At 36.1% G+C, this 24,737-nt stretch overlaps 1 protein-coding gene across 1 annotated transcript in view; it reads left to right on the forward strand.

The window, feature by feature from the left end:
- The window catches only part of FZD3 (frizzled class receptor 3), a 93,858-nt gene that overhangs the window by 21,914 nt on the left and 47,207 nt on the right, over positions 1-24,737 (forward strand). Inside the window, exons 3-4 of the mRNA XM_032855705.1 lie at positions 13,599-13,795; positions 19,881-20,898. Of these exons, the coding sequence (XP_032711596.1) occupies positions 13,599-13,795; positions 19,881-20,898 (1,215 nt within the window). The remainder of the gene's footprint in view (positions 1-13,598; positions 13,796-19,880; positions 20,899-24,737) is intronic.

Consider the following 24,737-nt stretch of genomic DNA (forward strand, 5'->3'; position numbering starts at 1 on the left):
TTCTCACTACCATTTGGTATTGTCATAATTTTTTATTTCAATTTTTCTAAAATGTGTATAGTGGTACTTCATGCAGTTTTAATTTACATTTCCTTCATGGTTAATGATAATGAATGTCTTTTCATGTACTCAATTTGCCATTCATATATCCTTTTTGGTAAAATTTCTGTTTATGTCTTTCGTTTATATTGCATGAATTCTTATTTTTGAGTTTTGACACTTCTACATATAGTCTAGATATAAATCTGTTGTTAGATATATGGTTTACAAATAGTTTATCCTAATCTGTAGTATGTTTTTACATCCTTTTAATATGGTCTTTAAGAGAAGAGAAGTTTTAAATTTTAATTAAGTCCGGTTTATCTTTTTTTTTTTTTTTTTTTTTTTTTTAATCTTTTATGGGTTGTCCTTTTGGTGTAAGAATTCTTCACCTAACTTTTGGTCTGGAAGATTTTTTCTTTGTTTGTTTTTTAAGTTTTATAGCTTTTATGTTTTGCATTTAAATCCATGCATCCCTTTTGAGTTAATCTGTATAAGGTATGGTTCATTTTCTTGTCTATAAATATCTTCTACCTCCAGCACCATTTGTTGAAAAAACTGTCCTTTCACCATTGAATTGCTTTTGCTCCTTTCTCAAAAATTAACTGTCCATCCTTGTGTGGGTTTAATTCTGGGTTCTCTCTTACGTTCTTTTTTTTTTTTTCTTTTAAAGATTTTATTTATTTATTTGACAGAGATAGACCAAACAGCGGGTAAGGGGGAGAAGCAGCTCCCCACTGAGCAGGGAGCCCAATGTGGGGCTCAATCCCAGGACTCTGGGATCATGACCTGAGCTGAAGACAGATGCTTAACCAAATGAAGGCAGATGCTTAACCAAACCAAGGGCCACCCAGGTGCCCCTTCTTTATTATGTTCTGTTATTTTTTGTATCTGTCTCTCCACTGGTACCACACTGTCTTGATTACTGTTAGCTATATTGTAAGTCTTAAAATTGGCTGGCATGATTCTTCCCAATTTTTTTTCGAAATCTATTTTGTTTTTAAATATAATTTAGAATAAACTCATCTTTATCTACTAAAAGTCATGCTGCATTTTGTTTTGTTTTATGTTATGTTAGTCACCATATAGTACATCATTAGGTTTTTTTTTTTTAAAGATTTTGTTTGACAGAGAGAGAGATCACAAATAGGCAGAGAGGGAGGCAGAGAGAGAGGGAGAAACAGGCTCCCTGCTAAGCAGAGACCCTGATGTGGGGCTCCATCCCAGGACCCTGAGATCATGACCTGAGCTGAAGGCAGAGGCTTAACCAACTGAGCCACCCAGGCACCCTACATCATTAGTTTTTGATGTAGTGTTCCGTGATTCATTGTTTCCGTATAACACCCCACATTCCATGCCGTACCTTCCCTCCTCAGTACTCATCACGGGGCTAATGCATTCCCCCACCCCTCTCCCCTCTAAAACCCTTGGTTTGTTTCTCAGAGTCCATAGCCTCTCATGGTTCGTCTCCCCCTCCCCTACCCCCCTCATTTCCCCCTTCCTTCTCCTAATGTCCTCCATGCTATTTCTTATGTTCCACAAATAAGTGAAACCATATGATAATGGACTTTCTCTGCTTGACTTATTTCACTCAGCATAATCTCCTCCAGTCCCATCCATGTTGATGCAGAAGTTGGGTATTCAACCTTTCTGAAGGCTGGTAATATTCCATTATATATATGAACCACATCTTCTTCATCCATTCATCTGTCTAAGGCCATCTTGGCTCTTTCCACAGTTTGGCTATTGTGGACATTGCTGCTATGAACATTGGGGTGCGTATGGCCCTTCTTTTCACTACACCTATATCTTTGTGGGTAAATACCCAGTAGTGCAATTGCTGGGTCATAGAGTAGTTTTATTTTTAATTTTTTGAGAAATGTCCACAGTGTTTTCCAAAGTGGCTGTACCAACTTGCACTCCTACCAACAGTAAAGGGTTCTCCTTTCCCCACAACCTCTCCAACATTTGTTGTTTCTTGCCTTGTCAATATTTGCTGTTCTAAGTGGTGTTAGGTGGTATCTCAGTGGTTTGAATTTCCCTGATGGCTAATGATGATGAACAGTTTTTCATTATCTGTTAGCTATTTGTATGCGTTCTTTGGAGAAGTGTCTGTTCATGTCTTTTGCCCATTTTTTTACTTGATAATTTGTTTTTTGAGTGTTGAGTTTGAGAAGTGCTTTATAGATCTTGGATATCAGCGCTTTGTAGTGTCACCTGCAAATATCTTCTTCCATTCTGTGTGTTGCCTCTTTGTTTTGTTGACTGTTCCCTTTGCTGTGCAGAAGCTTTTTATCTTGAGGAAGTCCCAAAAGTTCATTTTTGCTTTTGTTTCCCATTTTGCTTTTGTTTTGTTTTGTTTTATCTTGATGAAGTCCCAAAACTTCATTTTTGCTATTGTGTCTTGCAAGAAGTCGAAGATGTTACTGCCTATGTTCTCCTCTAAGGTTTTGATGGATTCCTGTCTCACATTGAGGTCTTTTTATCCATTTTGAGTTTGTCTTTGATTATGGTGTGAGAGAGTGGTCGAGTTTCATTCTTCTGGTTCCATACACATTTTAGGCTTGTTTGTTCTAGCAGTTTGAAAAATGCCATTGGTATTTTGATGGGAAAGTTGATGAAAGTGTGGATTGCTCTGGGCAGCATAGACATTTTAACAGTGTTTATTCTTTTTTTTTCTTTTTTTTTTTTTTTTAAAGATTTTATTTATTTGACAGACAAAGATCACAGGTAGGCAGAGAGGCAGCCAGAGAGAAAGGAAGGGAAGCAGGCTCCCCGCTGAGCAGAGAGCCCGACGATCCCAGGACCCTGGGATCATGACCTGAGCCGAAGGCAGAGGCTTTAACCCACTGAGCCACCCAGGCGCCCCAACAGTGTTTATTCTTAACAATCCATGAGCATGGCATGTTTTTCCATCTTTTTATGTCTTCTTCAATTTCTTTCATGAGTGTTCTATAGTACCTAGAGTAAAGATCTTTTACCTCTTTGGTTAGGTTTATTCCAAGGTATCTTACGACTTTTGATGCTATTGTAAATGGAATCGATTCTCTTAATTTCTCTTTAATTGTTAGTGTATAAGAAAGCAACTGATTTCTGTTATCTTGCCACATTACTGAATTGCTGTGTGAGTTCTAGTAATTTGAGGTTGGAGTCTTTTGGGTTTTTCACATAAAGTATCATGTCATCTGTGAAGAGGGAGAGTTTGACTTCTTTGCCAGTTTGAATACCTTTTATTTCTTTTTGTTGTCTGATTGCTAGTACTGTGTTGCTAGTACTATGTTGAACAATAACGGTGAGAGTAGGCATCTGTATCGTGTTCCCAATCTTAAGGGAAGGGCTCTCAGCTTTTCCTCATTGAGAATGATATTTGCTGTGGGTTTTTCATAGATTGATTTTATGGAATTGAGGAATGTTCCCTCTATCCCTATACTCTGAAGAGTTTTAATCAGAGAAGGATGCTGTATTTTGTCTAGTGCTTTTTCTGCATCAGTTGAGAGGACCATGTGGTTCTTGCCTTTCTCGTATTTACGTGTTCTGTCACATTGGTTGATTTGCAAATGTCGAACCACCCTTTCATCCCAGGGAGAAATCCCACCTGGCTGTGGTGGATATGCTGCTTTTTGTTAGAAATTTCATTAAATCTGGAAATCATCTGGGGGGAGAATTGGCATCTTTAATGTTGAATCTTCAACCCATTCAGTAAATTTGGTTGCCTTGAATTGAGTCCTCCTAAAATGTCTGTGTTGGAGTTCTAACACCCAGTACCTCAAAAGATAAGGTTATACTGAAGTAGGGAGGGGCCCTAATTCGGTATGACTGAATTCCCTTAGAAAAGGGAAATTTAGACACAGACAGACACACAGTAGAAGGAAGATGTGAACAGGTATAGAGAGGATGCAGTGAAGATCAGATTTATGCTGTCACAATCCAAGGAACTCCCAGAAGCTAGGAGAGAGAGCAGGAGCAGATCCTTCTCTTGCACCTTCTGAGAAACATGGTTCTGCCAACATCTTGATCTCAGATTGCTAGCTTCCAGAAATGTGAGGCAGGGAATTTCTGTTGGTTAAGCCACTCAGTTTATGGTACTTTGTTACAGCAACCCTAGCAAACTAAAACAGTGTGTATCTGTTAATTTATTTATATTCCTTGATTTATTCTGTCATCATTTATAGTTTTCTGCATTTGAGTCCTGTACATGTTTTGTTGAATTTACACCCAGGTATTTCTTTTTTCTTTCTATTTTTCAGTGGTTCTAAGTATATTGTTCTAGTTTTCATGTGCTCTTTATAAATAGAACACAGTTTTATATAGTAGAGTTAGGCTGTGGCACCTGGATGGCTCAGTTATTTGAACATCTGACTTCAGCTCAGACTGTGATTTCAGGGTCTTGAGATTGAGCCCTGCATGGAGCTCTGTGCTCAGTGGGGAGTCTGCTTCTCCCCTTCCTTCTGACCCTCCTCCTGCTCTCTCCGTTTCTTTCACAATAAATAAATAAATAAATAGATTAATTAATTAATATATTTTGGGGGGGAATAAATAGAGTTGGGGTGCCTGTGTGGCTCAGTTAAACATCTGGCTCTTGATTTTTGCTCGAGTGATGATCTCTGGGTTATGGGATTGAGTTCTGCAACTGACGCTGCACTCAGCAGGAAGTCTGCTTGGGATTCTTTCCCTCTGTGCCTCCCCCTATCTTATACATGCTTTTTTCCCCCTCTTTCTTTCAAAATGGACAAATCTTTTTATTTATTTTTCAGAGAAATAGAGTTGGGTTTTTTTGGTATGTTTTTCTTATATCCTGCCGTCTTCTGAACTCACTAATTCAAGGAGGTGTTCTTTGTAGATGTTTTGGGATTTTCTATGTAGACAGTAGTGTTAACTGCAAATAGGAACAGTTTTATTTCTTTTTTTTTATCTTTTTTTTTTTTTTAAGATTCTATTAATTTATTTGACAGACAGAGATCACAAGTAGGCAGAGAGGCAGGCAGAGAGAGAGAGAAGGAAGCAGGCTCCCTGCTGAGCGGAGAGCCAGATGGGAGGCTTGATCCCAGGACCCTGGGATCATGACCTGAGCCAAAGGTAGAGGCTTTAACCCACTGAGCTACCCAGGCACCGCAGGAATAGTTTTATTTCTTTTTCCAGTGTACACCTTTTATTTTATTTTCTTGCTTTATTGTGTTGGCAGGATTTCCAGTACCATGTTGAATAAGAGTGGTAAGAGCAGACACCCTTCCCTTATTTCCAATCTTAGGGGTAAGCATCCATGTTTCACCATTAATTATGATGGCTGTAGGGTATTTGTAGATGCTCTTTATCAAATTGAGGAAGTTACCCTGTATTTCTAGTTCATCGAAAACATAAAATCATAAGTGCTTTCTCTGCATCATTTGGTATGATAATGTTATTTTTCTGTTAGCCTGGTAATATGGGATTACATTAATTCACTTTTGAGTATTGAACCAGCCTGGAATTTCTGAAGCAAACCCTAATAGGTTGTGGTATATAATGCTTTTAATATATATTTGGATTTGCTTTGTTACTATTTTGTTAAAGACTTTACATTTATGTTCATGAGGAATATTGGTCTGTAGTTTTCTTCTTTTGTATTATTTTTGTTTGGTTTTAATACTTCATAGAATTAGTTGGGATGTGTTCTTTTCTTTGCTATTTTCTTGAAAAGATTGTTTAGAATGAATGTTAATTTTTCTTTAAATGTTAGATTTTATCTATGAAACCATCTGACCTGGACATTTCTTTTTCTGGAGATTTTTAAACCCAAATTCAAATTCTTTAGTAGTTACAGGACTATTCAGATTATCAGTTTCATCTTGGGTGAGTTTAGGTAGTCTGCCTTTGAGGAATTGGTCTACTTTAGCTAAGATGGCTAGTTTATGTGCATAGAGTTGTTTGTAATATTTGTTTATTGTCTTTTTAATGCCTACAGAACCTCAGTGACCTATTCTTGATATTGGTAATTTGTGTTTTTCCTTTTTCTTTAATAGTTTTGGCCAGAAACTTACAATTTTATTCGTAGTTTCAAAGAACCAGCCCTTATATGAGAATTTTTCTCTATTTCTTTTCTGTTTTAATTTCATTGATTTTTCTTCTTTTATTTCCTTCCTTTGTTTTATTTTACTCTGTGGGCTATTATGAACAATGCTATCTTGCTGTGAAAATTTATATACAAGTTTTGCCTTAAACATCATTCTTGATTCTTTTGGCACATGCCTAGGAGTAGAATTGCTAATCATGATAATCTATGTTTAACATCTTAAGGAATTGCCAAATTGTTTTCTGTCATGGTTGCATCATTTTACATTCCCACAGCAACACATGAGGGTTCTGATTTCTCTGCATCCTTGTCAACACTTATTGTTTTCTGTTTTTTAGATTAGCTATATTAGTGGGTATAATGTAGTATCCCATTGTGGTTTTGATTTGCATTTCCTTAATGACTGATGACTTTGAACATATTTTCATGTGTTTATCGGCCATTGCTTAACTTCTTTGGAGAAATGTCTATTTATGTATTTTGCCCACTCAATAAACTTGGTTGTCTTTTTGTTGAGTTGTGGGGGTTCTTTTTATATTCTGTATACCAGACCCTTACCACCCTTACCAGATATGCTTTATAAATATTTTTTTCCATTTTGTGGGTTGTCTGGTTCCTCTCCTGATAATGTCCTTAGGTATGTGAAAGCATTCTATTTTGACAAAGTCTAATATATCTATTTTTTTCCCTTTGTGCTTGTGCTGTTGTTGTCCAATCTAAGAAAACATTGCCACACCCAAGGTTATGAACATTTACCTCTGTTTTCTTCTATAAGTTGTATAGATTTAGCCCTTATGTGTAGGCCTTTGATCCATTTGTAAGTAAATTTTGTATGTGGTATAATGCAAGGGTCTCCAGCTTTATTCTTTTGCATGTTTAGATTTACACTAATACCACATGTTTTGATTACTGTAGCTTTGTATTAAGTTTTGAAATTGGAAAGTATGAGTACTCTGACTTTGTTCCTCCCCGCACCCAAGGTTGTTCTGATCTGTTCAGACTCTCTTGCAATTCTATATGAGTTTTGGGATCAACTTTCCCATTTTTGCAAAAAAAGGCCATTGGGATTTTTAGATTGAATTTATAGATCACGTTAGTGAATATCACCATCTTAATAACATTATCATTTAATCCATGAATATGAATGTCTATTTATTAGGTCTTCTTCAATTTCTTTCAGTAATACTCTATAGTTTTCTGTCTTGCACTGGTTAACTTTATTCATAAGTATAGGATGGTATGCTTTCTTTTTGATGCTCTTAAAAATGGAATTTTTTCTTAGTTTCCTTTTCTATTGGTGATATTTTAAAATTTCATTTTTAATATATTCCTGGAATGTAGAAATACAGATAACTTTTATCTTAATTGATTTTTTATCCAGTGTTAGTAAATTCATTTATTTTAATGGTTTATAGATTATCTTGGAATTTCTTTTTTTTTTTTTATTTGACAGAGATCACAAGTAGGCAGAGAGGCAGGCAGAGAGAGAGAGAGGGAAGCAGGCTCCCTGCCGAGCAGAGAGCCCGACGTGGGGCTCAATCCCAGGACCCTGAGATCATGACCCGAGCCGAAGGCAGAGGCCTTTACCACTGAGCCACCCAGGCGCCCCTTGGATTTTCTTTGTAACAGATTTTATTACTCTGGTTCTATCAGAAGACAGAAGCACTCAATGATTTAAACAAGGAAAGTGTAATATAAAGAATTAATAAGCTAGTATAAGAGAGTATTTACAAGATGGCTCAACAGGGTTCTCTAGGGCAGAGGGAAAATCTTGAAAGGGACAACCAGACATAAAGGCTCAGACCTTAATTGTAGATGTAGTTGCAGCTCAGTGGATGGCAGAGAAATTCACCAGGTTGGCTGGGCCAGAGTTGGTCGATAGTTGCAAGGAGTAAGCAAGTCTTCAAGGCTTGGGCAGGTCTTAGCTGGTGACTAAGCAAAAGGAGGGAGTCAGGGCACTGTTGCAGGTGGGAGGCCTCGACCATGCAGTATCCATATCGTAAGGGCTGCGAGAAGGGGGTCACCAAGCTATGCTGTGATTATGAGGCTACTAAGAGACCTTTCTGCACATGGTGGGATAGAGAATCAGAGATTTCTTAACATTTGCACTGCTGCCTGACTGTGCAGCAACCACAACCAACAAGGAAGCCCTTTTGTCCTGCAGTGTTTCTCCAACACTCTTTATTGATAAAGTTTAAATTCATGCTTACTGTAAAGGAGAAATGATTATCATAGAGCAGGTATTGAGGGGTGAGTTTGGAACTGAGGGATAAAAGTTTGATAACTGGAGCACAAGTCATCTATGAATAATGATAGTTTCTTTCTTTCTGATCCATGTACCCCTAATTCTTATATTTCTTTCCTTCTAATTCTTTTACCTTTTATTTCTTTTTCTTTTCTTACTGCCCTGCTGAGGACTTTCAATACAGTGTTAAATAAGATGGTAATGACAGGTCCTTTTGCCTCATCCTCGATTTTGGGAAGCTTTCTCCAGTTTACCACCAAGTATGAGGTTTGCTGTGGTTTGATGTATCTACTTCCCAGATTTGAGGAGATTTCTTCTTACTCTGCAGGTAGTTTTCATAATAAATGTGTGTTGAATTTCATTTAATACTTTTACTACATCTCTGTTATTAGTGGATCATGTGATTTTTCTCCCTTTTTCTATTAATGCTATTAATTACATTAACTGGTTTTTCAGATGTTAATCAGTGTTCTATCCTTAGGAAAAAAGTTCATGTGGCATATTACTCCTTTTTTACATATTCTGGATTAATTTACTGATATAATTTTTATATCTATGATCATGAGGAATAATTTTCCTTCTTATATAGTTCCTATTGGGTTGTATTATAAAAATTAGGCTGACTTCATTAGACGAATTGGGTAAAGTTCCTTTTTCCCCCCTTTTAGGAAGAGTTTTTGTGTGATTATTGCAACTTCTTTATTTGATGTTTGACATATTTTTCTAGTAAAGCCATCTTAGTCTAGAGTTCTCTTTGGGGGGAATAATTTCTAATAATGGATTAAATTTCTTTGTAGATAGAAGATAAACTTTTATGAGTTTTGGTAAATTGTGATTTTTTTTTCCCAATGCATTTGTTCATTTCATCATGTCAATATTATTACTTTTGGTATCTACATTATTTTTCTAGTAAATCTAGTAATATAAATCTAGTAAATTTATTATTTATGGTATCTACGGTATTTTTCTACATTAATTTTCTTCATTCCTGATAGTGATAATTGAAATTGCTTGTTTTCTTCTTACTGCTTTCCTTATACATTCCTTAAGTTTAGCCATTCTTTTTCTAGCTTCTTGAGATGGAGCTTAGGTCATTGATTGTTTTCAGGCTTTCTTATTATCTGTTATGTGTATATCAGATTGTAAATTTTCTCTGAGTACAGCTTTTGCTGATATTGTCTTTATTTACTTTTATATATAGATTATATAACCTATATAATTATATATACAACTTACATCTCTGTTATGATTCCCTTTGTTGATTATGGGTTATTTAGAAGTTTGTTGTCTAATTTCCAGATTTTCAAGCAGTTGGGTTTGGGCATTTTCTGTAATTGGTTTATACCTTAATTACATTTTAGTCTTAGAACCTTCCATGAATGATTTTAATTCTCCGAAGGTTGCTGTGGCATGCTTTAGGATCTAGAATATGGCTAATTTTAATAAAGATTCCATGTTCCTGTTAAATAGGATCCAGTTATTGGGCGCCTGGGTGGCTCAGTGGGTTAAGCCTCTGCCTTCGGCTCAGGTCATGATCTCAGGGTCCTGGGATCGAGTCCCGCATCGGGCTCTCTGCTCGGCAGGGACCCTGCTTCCCTCTCTCTCTCTGCCTGCCTCTCTGTCTACTTGTGATCTCTGTCTGTCAAATAAATAAATAAAATCTTAAAAAAAATAAAAAATAAATAGGATCCAGTTATTATTGGATATCATGAGTATAAATATTTATTTATTTATTTATTAAAAATTTTATTTATTTATTTGACTGAGAGAGCGAGAGACACAAGCAGGCAGAGCAGCAGAAGGAGAGGGAGAGACAGGCTCCTCACTGAGCAGGGAGCCCAATGTGGGGCTCGATTCCCGGACCCTGGGATCATGACCTAAGCCAAAAGCAGTCACTTAACCAACTGAGCCACCCAATTGCCCCATAAATAGGTTACTTAGATCAAATTTATAATTGGCTTGTTTAGATTTTCTGTATTCTTACAGAATTTTTGTCCTCTTCTGTCACTTATTGAGATACACACACACACACACACACACACACACACACACGGTATTTTGTATGTATTTTAAGACATTATTACTTTTTATTGGTACAGGGAGTATTCATTTATATTTTCCCACATTTTCACCCCTTTTGTTGATTTTAAGTACTTTTGAGTTTTCATCTTTGATCATCTTTCTTCCGTCTGAAAAACTCTTGAGTATTCCTTATAATGCAGGTTTGCTGGTGACTGATTTTCTCTCATTTTTTTGTCTGTCTGAAAATGTCTTTACTTTGCCTTCATTTATGAAGGATATTTTTGCTGGCTGTTGACTTAGAAGTTTGCAGTTATTTTTCCTTAGCTCTTTAAAAGTCATTCTGTTGTTTTATGGTTTTCCAAAGTCAGCTCTGAGGGTTAACTGTTGCTCTGTTAAAGGTAAGTTGTCTTTTCCTCCTTCCACTTCCATTGGCTCCTTTTCAGATATTTTTCTTCATTTTTCAACAATTTAACATTTACCTCACTGTGATTTTCTTATTTTTATCCTTTGTGGGGTTTATAGAAGATTTTGAATCTGTAGATTGTTGTCTTCAATTAGTTTTAGAAAATTCCCAGGCATCATCTTTTTATATAATGCCTCTGCCCATTTTCTTTCTCCCCACCTTTTAAGATTCTACTTATGCATATCTTAGGCTTTTCCATGTTTTACATGTCTTTTATTTTTTTTAATGTATTTTTCAGTATTTTTTGGTCTGTGTGCTTCTGTTTGGATATTTTGTATTGTCTTGTTTTCTATTTTGCCATTTCTGTCTTTTGATAAATCTAATGAGTTCTTAATTCCAGATTGTATATCTCAGTTATAAAATTTCTACTTGATTCCTTTCATAATAGATTTCAGTTTCTGGTGAAATTCTTCATTTTTATTTTCTTGAACATACTTGACATAGTTATATACAGTCTTATATATTAAGTTCAATAGCTGGACCACCAAAATGTAATTTTTTTTCTTGGTTTTAATCATATGGTTCTGTCTCCTCTCTCTCTCTTTTTTGAAAAATATTTTATTTACTTATTTGATAGAGCGGGGAGAGAGAGACTGCACACGAACGGGGTGGGCAGGGGCAGAGGAGAGGGACAAAGAGACTCCCTGCTGAGCAGAGGGCCTGATGGGGGGCTGGATCCCAGGACTCTGAGATCATCACCTGAGCCAAAGGCTTAACCAGCTGAGCCACCCAGACACCCCATATAGTCCTGTCTCTTAAAACACCTAGTAATTTTTTTTTAGTGTTAGACATTACAAAATGTTGGTGAGGTTCCAGATAATGCTCTGTTACTCCAGAGAAGGCTCACCCTTTCTTCTAATTAGCAGATAAATGGTGGATCACCTTAATTCCATTAGGGACTGAGCTGAGTTGAGGCTGGTAGGTCTCTGCCTTCCTTTGATTTGTCACTGCAACAAGAATGTAGCTATTCAGAGGCTTCCACCTGGGAGAGTTTGGTATGTTCAGTTCCTCTGTCAGAACTTGAACTCTAATCCATGTTTCCTTAGTACAATAAAACTACCAAAATCTCCACTCTGCTTTTCAAAGAGGCTTTCTCCTTAGCTTCTTAGTTCCTTCCTCCTGCAGCTTCAGAATTTTCTGATTTCTTGAAGGGAAAATTGGCTCTGTGTCAGACTCAGTCCTTGGCACTTCCCCTTCTCGAAACCTATGTCTTATTCCTTTCATTTTGATTTTTGTCTATAGCCTTGTAAGACCACCAAAACTGCACTGGTTTCTAGCACCAGCCTAGTCAAAGCTTGATTCTCAGCCTCTCACCTTATGACTTAACAAACTGCCTTCAACTTCAATTTCAAGATTCAACAAATGCCTTCTTAGAAAAGCAGCTGTGCATATCAGGCCACATATCCATGTTTCCTGTTCTCTGTATTCTTGGTTCCTCTAGTTTTTGCTTCAGCAGTTCTTCAGTAGCTTTAAATAGATGTTTTAAAACTTTTTTTCTGTATTTTAAAATTGTTCTTGATGGAAACATTGGTTTAATACAGCCTACTCCTTCATCCTTGGGAATGATGGTCACACAGAATTTATTGTTATATGTTGGGTACCATTTCCATTATACAGTTAACTCTTGAGTTTCTTTAAGTGACTCTTGGTTTTCTGACTGCATCTTGTATAGGAGGCCTTTGGAAGATATTATGTGTCAATGTAAAAGCTGATTGATTCTTTTTTTTTTTTAAGATTTTATTTATTTATTTGACAGACAGAGATCACAAGTAGGCAGAGAAGCAAGCAGAGAGAGAGGAAGGGAAGCAGGCTCCCTGCTGAGCAGAGAGCCCGATGCAGGGCTTGATCCCAGCACCCTGGGATCATGACCTGAGCCGAAGGCAGAGGCTTTAACCCACTGAGCCACCCAGGCGCCCCAAAAGCTGATTGATTCTTAATAGAAAGGCTTAGTGGTGAGAATATCTGTTACCAGATCAAAATCAGCAATGACTCTGAAACCATTATATGAATAAGTGAAAAGAATAATTGATAATGAAAAACTTAGATGAATATTTATTGGGATGTTTGATCTATTCCTGTGGTTTTAATGATTATTTAAGCATGGTTTTACGTCTAGAGCCTCTATTTTTCCTTTTGTTTCCTTAATATCAGCTTACAGTGTTAGTTCTGTTTACATCATATGATACCCATTTAAAAAAATTTTTTTAATGTAAAAGAACAAGAAAATATGAGACAAATGTGAGAGATCTTTCCCTCTCCCACACTCCCAAAATAACTACTGCTATGTATAACTGCTTCTCTTCCTCCACTCCCACTCCCTTTCCTCTTTTAGCATTTGTCTGCTCTCTCCTCTTGATACTTGTTAGTTGAATAAAATTGAAATTCATAAAAAGAAGAAAATTAAAATCTCTTAGATTCCTGTCACCAAGCAGTGGTCACTTTTTTGAGCATTTGGCATATATCTTTTATTGTTTTTTTTTTCTATGTAATGTGTATCATATTGTGATTCTCAGCCCTGCCTCTTCATTAATATCACCTCTAACAATTAAAATACACATATAGATTCTGAAACACATCTCAGTCTCAAGCAATTCAGAATCCTTAGGGATATAGCTAAGAGGATTTTGTTTCAAAAACCAAAACTTTCCTTCAGAAATTTTAATAGCCTTCAGAAATTTTTAAAATGAAAAAAAAAAAAAGAATATTGTAATATTCTAAATAGGAAGTTTTAAGTTGTATACAATTCTTTCTCTAATTGTTCAATTTTAACTTTTTCCTAGCCATTCCACCCAATGGTGAATCTGGATTGTTCTCGGGATTTTCGGCCATTTCTTTGTGCACTCTATGCTCCTATTTGTATGGAATATGGACGTGTCACTCTTCCCTGTCGTAGGCTGTGTCAGCGGGCTTACAGTGAGTGTTCGGAGCTCATGGAGATGTTTGGTGTTCCGTGGCCTGAAGATATGGAATGCAGTAGGTGCGAAAACCATAGATTTTCATGGATCATTACTTAATGCTACAGTATGTTTAAAATTACTTGTCTCCTAGTTCATCAGTTTTTAAAAACTTTTTTGAAGTACATACTAATCTTAATTTTAACAGCCGTTTCACGGCCTCAGAATTGTTCATTTCCTTAAGAATTTCAAGTCACTGGATGAAAAGGTAGAAAAGGAAAAAAACATTTCAATGAAGAGATTTTTAAGAGAATTAAGAAAAACAGTCAAGATGTAAAGTTGATTTTTCTTCCTTCACAAAATTTCTGGCTATACAAGTAATGCTACTAGTAAGTAATGCAATTAGAAAATATAGAGAAGAAAATAATCATTCATTACCTCACCATTAAATGTCTTTAATGATGACATAGTGGAAATTAAATATTGGTATGATTTTAAATGTGTTAATGACTAAAGTAGTTCTGTCAACCCTTTTTTTGTCATTAATTAACAAACCAGAATTAGGAAATGTCAGATACTTTTCAGATTACTTCCAAAATATAGATTATAAGCATTTCCTAAAGCTTTGACAACGTTCACGAGACAGTTTTGTAGATTTATATGAGAGAATGTTATTGTTAGTAATAATGTATAGAGTATTTCTTACATAATTTGTACCTTTTTGTATTATGAAATATTTCAGAAATAAGGAATAATAAGATAAATGCATATGTACTATTGTTGTCTAACTTTATCCAGTCTTAATAGTTTGTGATTCTTGGTTTAGTCACTTTTTTTTTTTTTAAAGAAATAATACAGGTAGAGTTGAAAGTTCCTTCCTTGGTACACATCTTGATTTCATTCCCTTCTTTCCTCCCCAGAGGTGAGGTAATAATTATGTTGACTGTGTTGTTAATCATTTCTATATTTGCTTTTATACTCTTATTATATATATACACATCTATAAACAACATTAAAATTTTTTAAATGTATCTGTATATCTGTAGGTTTGGTTCATTCCTTTTAATTGCTACATAATGGACTACTATGTTAATATTCCATAGTTATTTAGCCACTTTCTGTTGCTAGTCATTTATTTCTGGGTGTTTGCTGTTATTAGTAGTGCTGCAGTGAACATTCTTTTCTCCTTTATGTTAAAATTAATTCTGTCATCTAAAAGTAGTCCGTGGAGGTGGGTAAAAAGCAGGTGTTTTTACTCTCATTTGGCATTTGGAAAAACTTCAGAAATAAAACATACCAGTTTCTTATGGTCAGTTCACTGACATTTTGCTTTCTCATATTTGTCTACTCTGTTTCCCACCTGTTTAACCTATTTTCTTATCTAGTCCCATGTAACCATTCATCCACTTTCTCCCCAAACATGTGGTAGCATTTACAGTCCCTCTTTTAGAAGTCTTTTAATTTCTTGGTATTTATAATAACAGTTATGATTTGCTTGGGCAATACTCTGTTTTACGTTTCTTGTAGCTAACTCCCATTATTTAGTGGTCTTTTTATATTAATAGTTTACATACTAGTATAGAAATCTCATTATCATCCTTATTTTGATGGGATAAGATCTGTTTTATGTCCTCACTATTGCATGGCATTGACTAACTGTGAAACCTTAAATTCTGGCAAACTCGTCTTTCATAACAACCTTTCATTCTTCCACATCTCTCCTATTCTTGTTCCTACTGCTCTTGAACTTCTTGGACACTCCCAGACTTTGTTTTTTTTTTTTTCCCCCTCTCCTAGTATCCCTCTTCCTAATCTCATTTATTTCCTTACTTAATCTTCGTGTTCTATCACTTGAAATGATACCTTGCTAGCAATTTCAACATTGAAGCAATCTTGAAGCAATTCCTTCTACTGAACTTGTTTGTCAGATTTCCAACTGGATTGAGTCAACCCATTTCTATATGCTGTATGTTTAATGATGCCAACCATAGCAGTTCTGTTTGCGGTCTGTCTTTGGCAAATTTCCAGTTTGGTCAATAGAATAATTTCTGTTTATTCCTCTCAGCACCTCTGTCAAATCTGTATCACTCACTTCAAACCTGTATTTCAGCTTTATTCTGTATTTCATCCTAATTCCCCTCAACCTCAGCTTGCCCTCTTTTCATGAAAATCATTTACGCCATTATATGTGAACTATTCTGGTCTGCTATTTCTCAGACCAATTACTCTTAATTTCTTTTTTTGGATCCTCTTCCTCATTTTGCCCCTTGAGTATTGGTGCTTTCCAGAGTTCTGTTCCTGTTCTTTTTGATTCTACGTGCTTTCCAGGATGATCTCATCTCACTCACTTTAACTCTTACTCATCTGCTGCTGACTCCTACACCTAAATCTATAGCTTTGACATCTTGCTGAGTTCCAAATCTGCATATCTAGCAGCTATTGGAAATCCTAGCCTGCATTTGTCTCAAATACCTCAATTTCAACATGTCTAAAATTGATTTTTTTTTTTGCTCATTTTTTAATTCTCTGTAAGTCATCTTCTGTTCCTCCTTCATTGGCCTTAGCTCCCATATCTAATCAATTGTAAACTATATTGCTTTTATCTAACTAATTTCATATATGTCTCATTCCCACTGCCTTATCTGTTTTATTTCTTTTTAGGATTTAAAAATAATTTTTAAGTAATCTCTATGCCCAACATGGGGCTTGAACTTAGAACCTGGAGATCAAGAGTCACATGTTCTACCAACTCAGCCAACCAGGTGCCCCTGACTTTACCTGGTTTTAGTCCTGATATTATTTGAATCAACTAATATCTCTGCCTCCATTTTTGCCCAAGTCTATCTTCCACATTGTTCCTAGTCATCTTTCTAATTACCTGGGTTAGGTCTATATGAATATGTTTATTCAGTAATCATTAACAAATATTAGTTGGGTGTGTCCTGTGTGCTAGCCACTAGTCTAGATGCTGAAGATAAGTAGTGAACAAAATACAGTCTTGGTTCTTATGGAACTAAAATTCTAATAGTGATGGCAGTGGTGGGAGATAACAAATAAGATAATATCAGATGGTAATGAATGCTAATATGAAAAAGAATAGGGTTGGGTGGTAATAATAAAATATGGGGAAGCAGAGGACTCTCTTCTACAGACATATTGGTGAACGCCTTTTTGATAAAGAGGCATTAGAATAAGGACCCAAACCATACGAGAGAACAAATAACCTAGATGTCTAGGGAAGAAAAACCTAGGCATAGGAAACAGCAGTTAGTGTACCTGCTCTGAAATGGAAGCATGCTTGGATTAGCCAAAGAACAAGGGAACCAGAGAATCTGGAGTCAAGTAATTTAGGGAGAATGGAAGGATATCATATTAGAAAAATACTGGTCGTAGGGTGTTTGTAGCTCTGATATGGACTTTGGATTTGACTCTTAGTGAGGTGGGAGAGCACTAGAGGACTTTGAGCAGAAGAGACAAGATCATAACCACAGGAGTGGCATGTCTATAAAGGACACTGACTGCTGTGTGGAAATGGAGATCAATTGGAAGATACTCCAGAAGTCTGGGGAAGAGGTATTAATGGCTTAAACTGCACAGAGGCAGTGGAGGAAATGAGAAGATACATCATAAGGTACGGTGATAGAAATTGGTGGCAGATTGTGAGGTGTGTATTAGAGGAAAGGATTTCAAGGATGACCCCAAGGTTTTTGGCCTGAGTAACTAGAAGAATGTGATTACCACTTACGGAAACAGGGGAAACTTAAGGAGTAGAAATCAAGAGTTTGGTTTTTGAAAAGATTATAGAGTGAAGTATATATATATTGAGTGGCAGATAAATATACAAATATAGCCATAAAAACATAGAGTATAATTTGGCATGGTTTGAAACTGTATCACTGTTCTCTCTCTTCTGCAACATGCTTATCTCTCCAACCTGATCTCCTGTCACAAGTCATGCACACTTCATGCTCCAGCGATGTTAAACTACCCTGTTCAAATCTCTTTGCCATTGCTTGCATTTCTTGCTAGAATACTGATTGCATACTACCAGAACTGTCAAATACTGAGTCAAAATCCTGTACTGAGGGTCTTATTTTATGAAGTCTTTCATAATCTTGCCCCTGGGAAGAATTAATCTTTTGTATTATTTTTATACGTTATATAGAGTTTATTTACTTCATATATCCCACTGCTGAATTTTGTATTTACAATTTGTACCTCCTTTTAGACTGCAGGATAGAAAGTCTGGCTTTTTTGTCTTTTCATGTTTAATCCCTGACATATTGCAGGATATAAGCAAATGCTTAGATGCCAAAAGTTTCTCTCATTTGGATTTACAATTCCAAGTCCAGAGAAGAAAATGGATTGTATTAGAAAATAAAAGATTAATCAGCTACAGCATAAGGTTATGCATGTTTTTGTCAAACTTAATATCAACCACAGCTTCTTGAAAACTATTTGATGTATATAAACTATTAAACATCTAGTTATTAGGAGTCTGAAGGCTTAGAAACTGATACAGGCAAGAAAATTGAAGATGCAGAAGTTCATGAGAATGGTACCCTTACTCAAGTCTGCACCACAAACCTGTTTTATTTGTTCTGCAGCCATGACACTTTCTCAAGTTTGCAGATCTCGTACCTTTGGAAACTTGCTAAAATGCAAATTTCTGGGCCCTAACACAGGTATATTGTAATATGATTTGTGGTGGTGGGAACCAAGAATTTTCTTATTTATTTATTTATTTTAAAGATTTTATTTCTTTATTAGACCGAGAGAGAGCACAAGCAAGGGCAGAGGAAGAGGGAAAAGCAGGTTCCCTGCTGAATGGTACCCTGGCATCATGACCTGAGCCTAATGTAGATGCTTAACTGACTGAGCCACCCAGGTGCCCCAAGAAGTTTTATTTTTAGAAAGATTTTATTCATTTATTTGAGTGAGGGAGGGAGAGGGAGAGCACAAGTCGGGGGAGGAGCAGAGGGAGAGGGAGAAGCAGACTCCCTGTTGAGCAGGGAGCCCAGCTTGGGGCTTGATCCCAGGACTGCTGCATTGCGACCTGATCTGAAGGCAGGCACTTAAATGACTGAGCCACCCAGGTGGCACTGAACTTTTATTTTTAAAACAATATTTTTTCTTACATACACCAAAGTTTGAGAATAACTGACTTAGAGAATGTAATGGATTGGATAGAAATTAGGGGTGATAAGAAAGAAGTAGTTGATATTAGGGACTTTAGAAGGACTGTAATTAACCAATATGCTAAGCAGGGGACAGATATAAAATGGGAAAGAAAGGTCTAAAAACTACGCCACTTATAATGATTTTTAATGCTAATATAATTAGAACACCTTGGGCTGGGCATTTGGGAAAAATCTTTTAACATTTCTGCTTAAGGAAGTTCCATTGAATCTGGAGTAACTGTAGTTAAAGATTGGGGAAAAACTACTATTTTGTTAGAGATATGTATTTATTTCTTTTATAATAATGTATAGTTTGAAATCTTATTTTAAAGCGTGTGTCTTAAATAAATGCTTCCTATATACAGTGTTACTTATTGATGGCTAAGTTAGGCTATTTTAATTAGAAGACTCTTTGGGTTGCCTGGCTGGCTCAGTCAGAAGAGTATGCAACTCTTGTTCTCAGGAGTTGTGAGTTCAGGCCCTATGTTGGGGGTAGAAATTATTGGGGAAAAAAAAAAAAACCTTAAAAAAAGTACTGTTTTTGAAACCAAAACAAAATTAAGTATAAAGCCAGGGCGCCTGAGTGGCTCAGTCCGTTGAGCGTCTGCCTTCGGCTCAGGTCATGATTCTGGGGTGCTGGAATCAGGCCCCAAATTGGGCTCCCTGCTTGACAGGGGGCCTGCTTCTCTCTCTCCCACCCCCCCTGCTTGTATTCCCTCTGTAACTGTGTCTTTCTCCGTCAAATAAATAAAATCTTTAAAAAAAAAATCAGATATAAAACCATATTACTTTTTGATCAACAATGGACAGTCTGATTGTATGGCCCATAAACAAGAATCAATATTTACTTTATTCCTACTTAATATAATTGTACGCCAAGGATATTAGAATGAAGAAGGTCATGAGTGCTAAATTTGGAAACCCAAATTGTTAGGTATCAATAGATTTCCCAATAAGTGAAAATGGTTCTTATCTTGTATTTTTTTAGGTTCCCAGATTGTGATGAGCCATATCCTCGACTTGTGGATCTGAATTTAGCTGGTGATCCTACTGAAGGAGCTCCAGTGGCAGTGCAGAGGGACTATGGTTTTTGGTGTCCTCGAGAGTTGAAAATTGATCCTGATCTTGGTTATTCTTTTTTACACGTGCGTGATTGTTCACCTCCTTGTCCAAATATGTACTTTAGGAGAGAAGAACTTTCATTTGCTCGATACTTCATAGGATTAATTTCAATCATTTGCCTCTCTGCCACGTTGTTTACTTTTTTAACTTTTTTGATTGATGTCACAAGATTCCGTTATCCTGAAAGACCTATCATATTTTATGCAGTCTGCTACATGATGGTATCACTAATTTTCTTCATTGGGTTTTTGCTTGAGGACCGAGTAGCCTGCAATGCATCTAGCCCTGCACAGTATAAGGCTTCCACAGTGACACAAGGATCTCACAATAAAGCCTGTACCATGCTTTTTATGGTACTCTATTTTTTTACTATGGCTGGCAGTGTCTGGTGGGTAATTCTTACCATCACATGGTTCTTGGCAGCTGTGCCAAAGTGGGGTAGTGAAGCTATTGAGAAGAAAGCATTGCTATTTCACGCCAGTGCATGGGGCATCCCTGGAACTCTAACTATCATCCTTTTAGCGATGAATAAAATTGAAGGTGACAATATCAGTGGCGTGTGTTTTGTTGGCCTCTACGATGTTGACGCATTGAGATATTTTGTTCTTGCTCCCCTCTGCCTATATGTGGTAGTTGGAGTTTCTCTCCTCTTAGCTGGCATTATATCCCTAAACAGAGTTCGAATTGAAATTCCATTAGAAAAGGAGAACCAAGATAAGCTGGTGAAGTTTATGATCCGGATTGGTGTTTTCAGCATTCTTTATCTCGTACCACTCTTGGTTGTAATTGGATGCTACTTTTATGAGCAAGCTTACCGTGGCATCTGGGAAACAACATGGATACAAGAACGCTGCAGAGAATATCACATTCCATGTCCATATCAGGTAAGGGAAACCTTGTTCTAAATTTCAGAATGTGTAATAGTGAAAAGAAGGCATATTACTCTAAAGATCTAATCTTAGCTAGTTTAAAAAAAAACTGTTTATGAACCTGTACATTAAAATTTTAAAGATAATGAGCAAATATTTTATAGAAGGAATGTATTATAGGTGTTTCTATAAACCTCTTCCATTTAAAAGATGACTTTTACAAGTCTAAGCTATGGGCTTTTAAGCAGTTTATTTCTGTTGTCACAAAACAGTTTGCTTGGTGATTGTTTAGAAGTGTACAGGTTTGAGGGTGAGAAGCACTTTACCAGCTGATAAAAAGGCACTGTCTTTGTGAAAATTTTACTGATGGTTAAAAGAGGAATTGTTTTAACAGTTTTGCAAAAGTAATAGAATACAGTTGTACAACTAGTTCATCTCTTAATTGGTCTTGGTTTTTCTTTTTTGCATACTGAATATTTTATGATTTACCTTTGAATTTAAAGAGCTCGGATAATCAGTCACAGAATCATAGAATTTTAGGTCTAGAAAGAACTTTAGAGGTCTTTTATTTTAGTTTCCTCATAATTTAGAGTTCTTAAACATCTATCTCATTTGAGGCTTAGAAATGTTAAGTGACTTAGTTATATTCAAACTGGGATTTAGTGTTAGGAGAGGAATGTAAAAAGGAAACTACTCCAGAATAATTGATGCTAAGTATTTCTCTTAATTTAAAACCTTCTCTAGAACCTATGACCCTAGCTATCATTCTCTCTTCCTTTTAAGACAAGTTTTCTTGAAAGAGCAGTCTCCATTGCTGTCTCCTGTTCACATTCCAGGTTAGCTGTTAGAAGTGCACCAAGCCACCCTTTCATCTCCCTTCACCCTTAAGGTTTAATTACGTTTTTTAAAGTACTAACATATTATAGATAATTTTTGTCTCTTTCCCCTGCTAGACAGTGAATTCTTTGAAAGCAAGAACTTCTTTTTCATATTTTTATATTTTTTGAATACATATTCTGTAGGTCAGTAGATGATAACATCGACAATGTGGCTGTATATATGGAGAAAAGACATTTTTAAGAAATGGGGTGTGTGTGTGCCTGGTGGCTCAATTGGTTGAGCATCTGACTCTTGCTTTTGGCTTGGGTCATAAACTCAGGGTTGACACTCAACTCCCTGTGGGCTCTGCACTCAGCAGGGAGTCTACTTGAGATTCTCTCCCTTTCCATCCTCCTCTGCCCCTGTCCCATACCTCTCCCCCACCCTTCACTCTCTATCTCTCCCTAAAAATATATAAATAAATAAATAAATCATTAAAAAAAAAAAAAAAGGAAGAAAGAAATGCTGACAGTGGTACCAGGAGCAAGGAGTGTATGATTAGCACATAATCATTGCTGATAAATATTTAATGACTGAGAATGTCAATTTATTATTGTATAAATATTAGCTATGGGCTTTTTAAAAACAACTTATATTGAGAAACCAGAAAAAAGGAATGATTGAAATTGAATTTCTTGGCAGAATGACTTATTAAAAACTCTTAATATGAGTTTTCAGACCTGAAGCTAAGTTATGGAATTTTGCCTCTAATGAGAGAAAAAGAGATGGTTCAGTTACATCATTGGCTTCTTTATATAAGCTATCTAAGTTTCCAGATATATAGTATGTTAGACTATTGAAAAAATAATGTTTGATTATAAAATAATGACCTAAAAAATACCAAATCTGAAATATATAAATTGATAAATTAGTTGGGATGCCACTATTTTCAGGACATTCCTAGAATTCTTTGAGCATTTGAGCATTTTATTTATTTATTTATTTATTTATTTATTTTTAAATTGAGCATTTGAGCATCTTTAGAACTAGTGTGAGCTGCACAGAAATCTGTGTGTGTGGTCATGGATTAAAATGTGTTTTTCATTTCCAACATATCAAAATAACATTGGAAATGAATTATTGACGATATAGTGAAAGGAATAGAGAATGACATTGTAACGATAACATGGTTATTAAGGTGTAAACTCTGGAGCACAAATCCTGGCTTCGTATCTTATTTTCAGTATTTGCTAGCTTTATAATCTTAGGCCAACTTCACCTCTCTCTGCTTTAGTTACTCATCTGTAAAATGAGTAATAGAATCAAATTGTAATAAAATAATAATAGTATTAGAAACAAGCAGAATCTACTTCCTTAGGTTGTTCTTAGGAGTATACATGCATGCGTTCAGAAGAGTGCCTACTACATAATAAGTGCTCAGATGTTAGCTTTCATTCATTTTCTTCATTTGTTATTGTTTCTGCTGTTATTTACATACATATATATAAATATGGGATTTTAAAAACCATCCAGTACCAAGCTTTACCCGATGCCATATTTGCTTCAGATTTTCTTTTATTTTAAAATTTTAAGTAAGCTCTACACCCATCGTGGGGCTTGAACTCACTACCCTGAGATCAAGAGTCTCACACTCTAATGACTGAGTCAGCCAGGTGCCCCTTGCTTCAGGCTTTTAAAAGAAATCTTTACGGATTTGGCTGAAGCTTCCTATGTTCCCTTCCCCAATCCTGTTCCTCTTAGTCCCTGCCCAGAGACAACCGTCATCCTGAATTTGGAGTATACCATTCCCATTAAAGTCTATACAACTATATGTATACATATATACAATATGTATATAGCTGTGGAACAGCTGTTTTACAGAAATATGTTATACAGTGATACTATACTATACATATTTCTGTAACTTGATTTTTTTAACTTAACATTTAGTTTTTGAGATTTATTTATATTAATGCTGTGGCTTTAGTTCATTTTTTTTTATTTTTAAGATTTTATTTGAGAGACACAGAGAAAGAGAGCCAAGCGGGCTTGGGGGGCAGAGGGAGGAGTAGACTTCATGCTGATCAGGGAGCTCCATGACCTGAGCCAAAGGCAGACAGTTAACTGACTGAGCCACCTAGGCGCCCCTCTAGTTCAGTTTTTAAAATGTGTTTCCTTTTAAGGAAGTTTATATTACAAAATGTTTCAAATATGTGGGAGTATAGTAAATAACGTAGCAAATACGTGTGTACTCATATCCAAACTGCCTTGAAATCTTAACATTATATTATATTATTATATCTATCTGGCTGGCTGTCTGGTTAGCTATCGTTGAAGACACAGTTGATGTCTGCCTGTGTTCCCTTAGGTGTTCCCATTCTTTTTCCTGTCCCTCCCCACAGGTAACCCTTCTTGGTTTTTTGTTTGTTTGTTTGTTTGTTTGTTTTTAATTTTTTATTTATTTATTTGACAGAGATCACAAGTAGGCAGAGAGGCAGGCAGAGAGAGGGGGGAAGCAGGCTTCTTGCTGAGCAGAGAGCCCGATGTGGGGCTTGATCCCAGGACCCTGGGATCATGACCTGAGCCAAAGGCAGAGGCTTTAACCCACTGAGCCACCCAGGTGCCCCAGGTAACCCTTCTTGTAAAGGTGGTGCTTATCATTCTTCCCAATATTTTTATATTGTGGCTGAGTATTTGCAGATCTATAAAACTTGCGGTTTGTAAGTTTTAAAAATCCATTAAGTGAAATCATTCTATAGCTTGCTTTTTTTCATTCGGTTTTATGTATGTACTACTAATCTGTTCATTTTAACTGTCTTAATCTAATATATATATACTGCAATCTATTCACTAATTCTTTTAAGGACATGTAGTTTCCAATTTTTTTGCTGTTATAAACCATTTTTGCGGTGAACGTTCTTTTAATACCTATCTTCCTTGCGCATGTCCCAGGAATTTCTAGGATGTATATACCAGAAAGTGAAATTGTTGCATTGTAAGATACATCATCAAACCAAATGGTTATTTTAATTTAC

Source organism: Lontra canadensis, unplaced genomic scaffold (assembly GCF_010015895.1).
Source record: "Lontra canadensis isolate GAN:19392208 unplaced genomic scaffold, GSC_riverotter_1.0 scaffold10, whole genome shotgun sequence".
NCBI lineage: Eukaryota > Metazoa > Chordata > Mammalia > Carnivora > Mustelidae > Lontra > Lontra canadensis.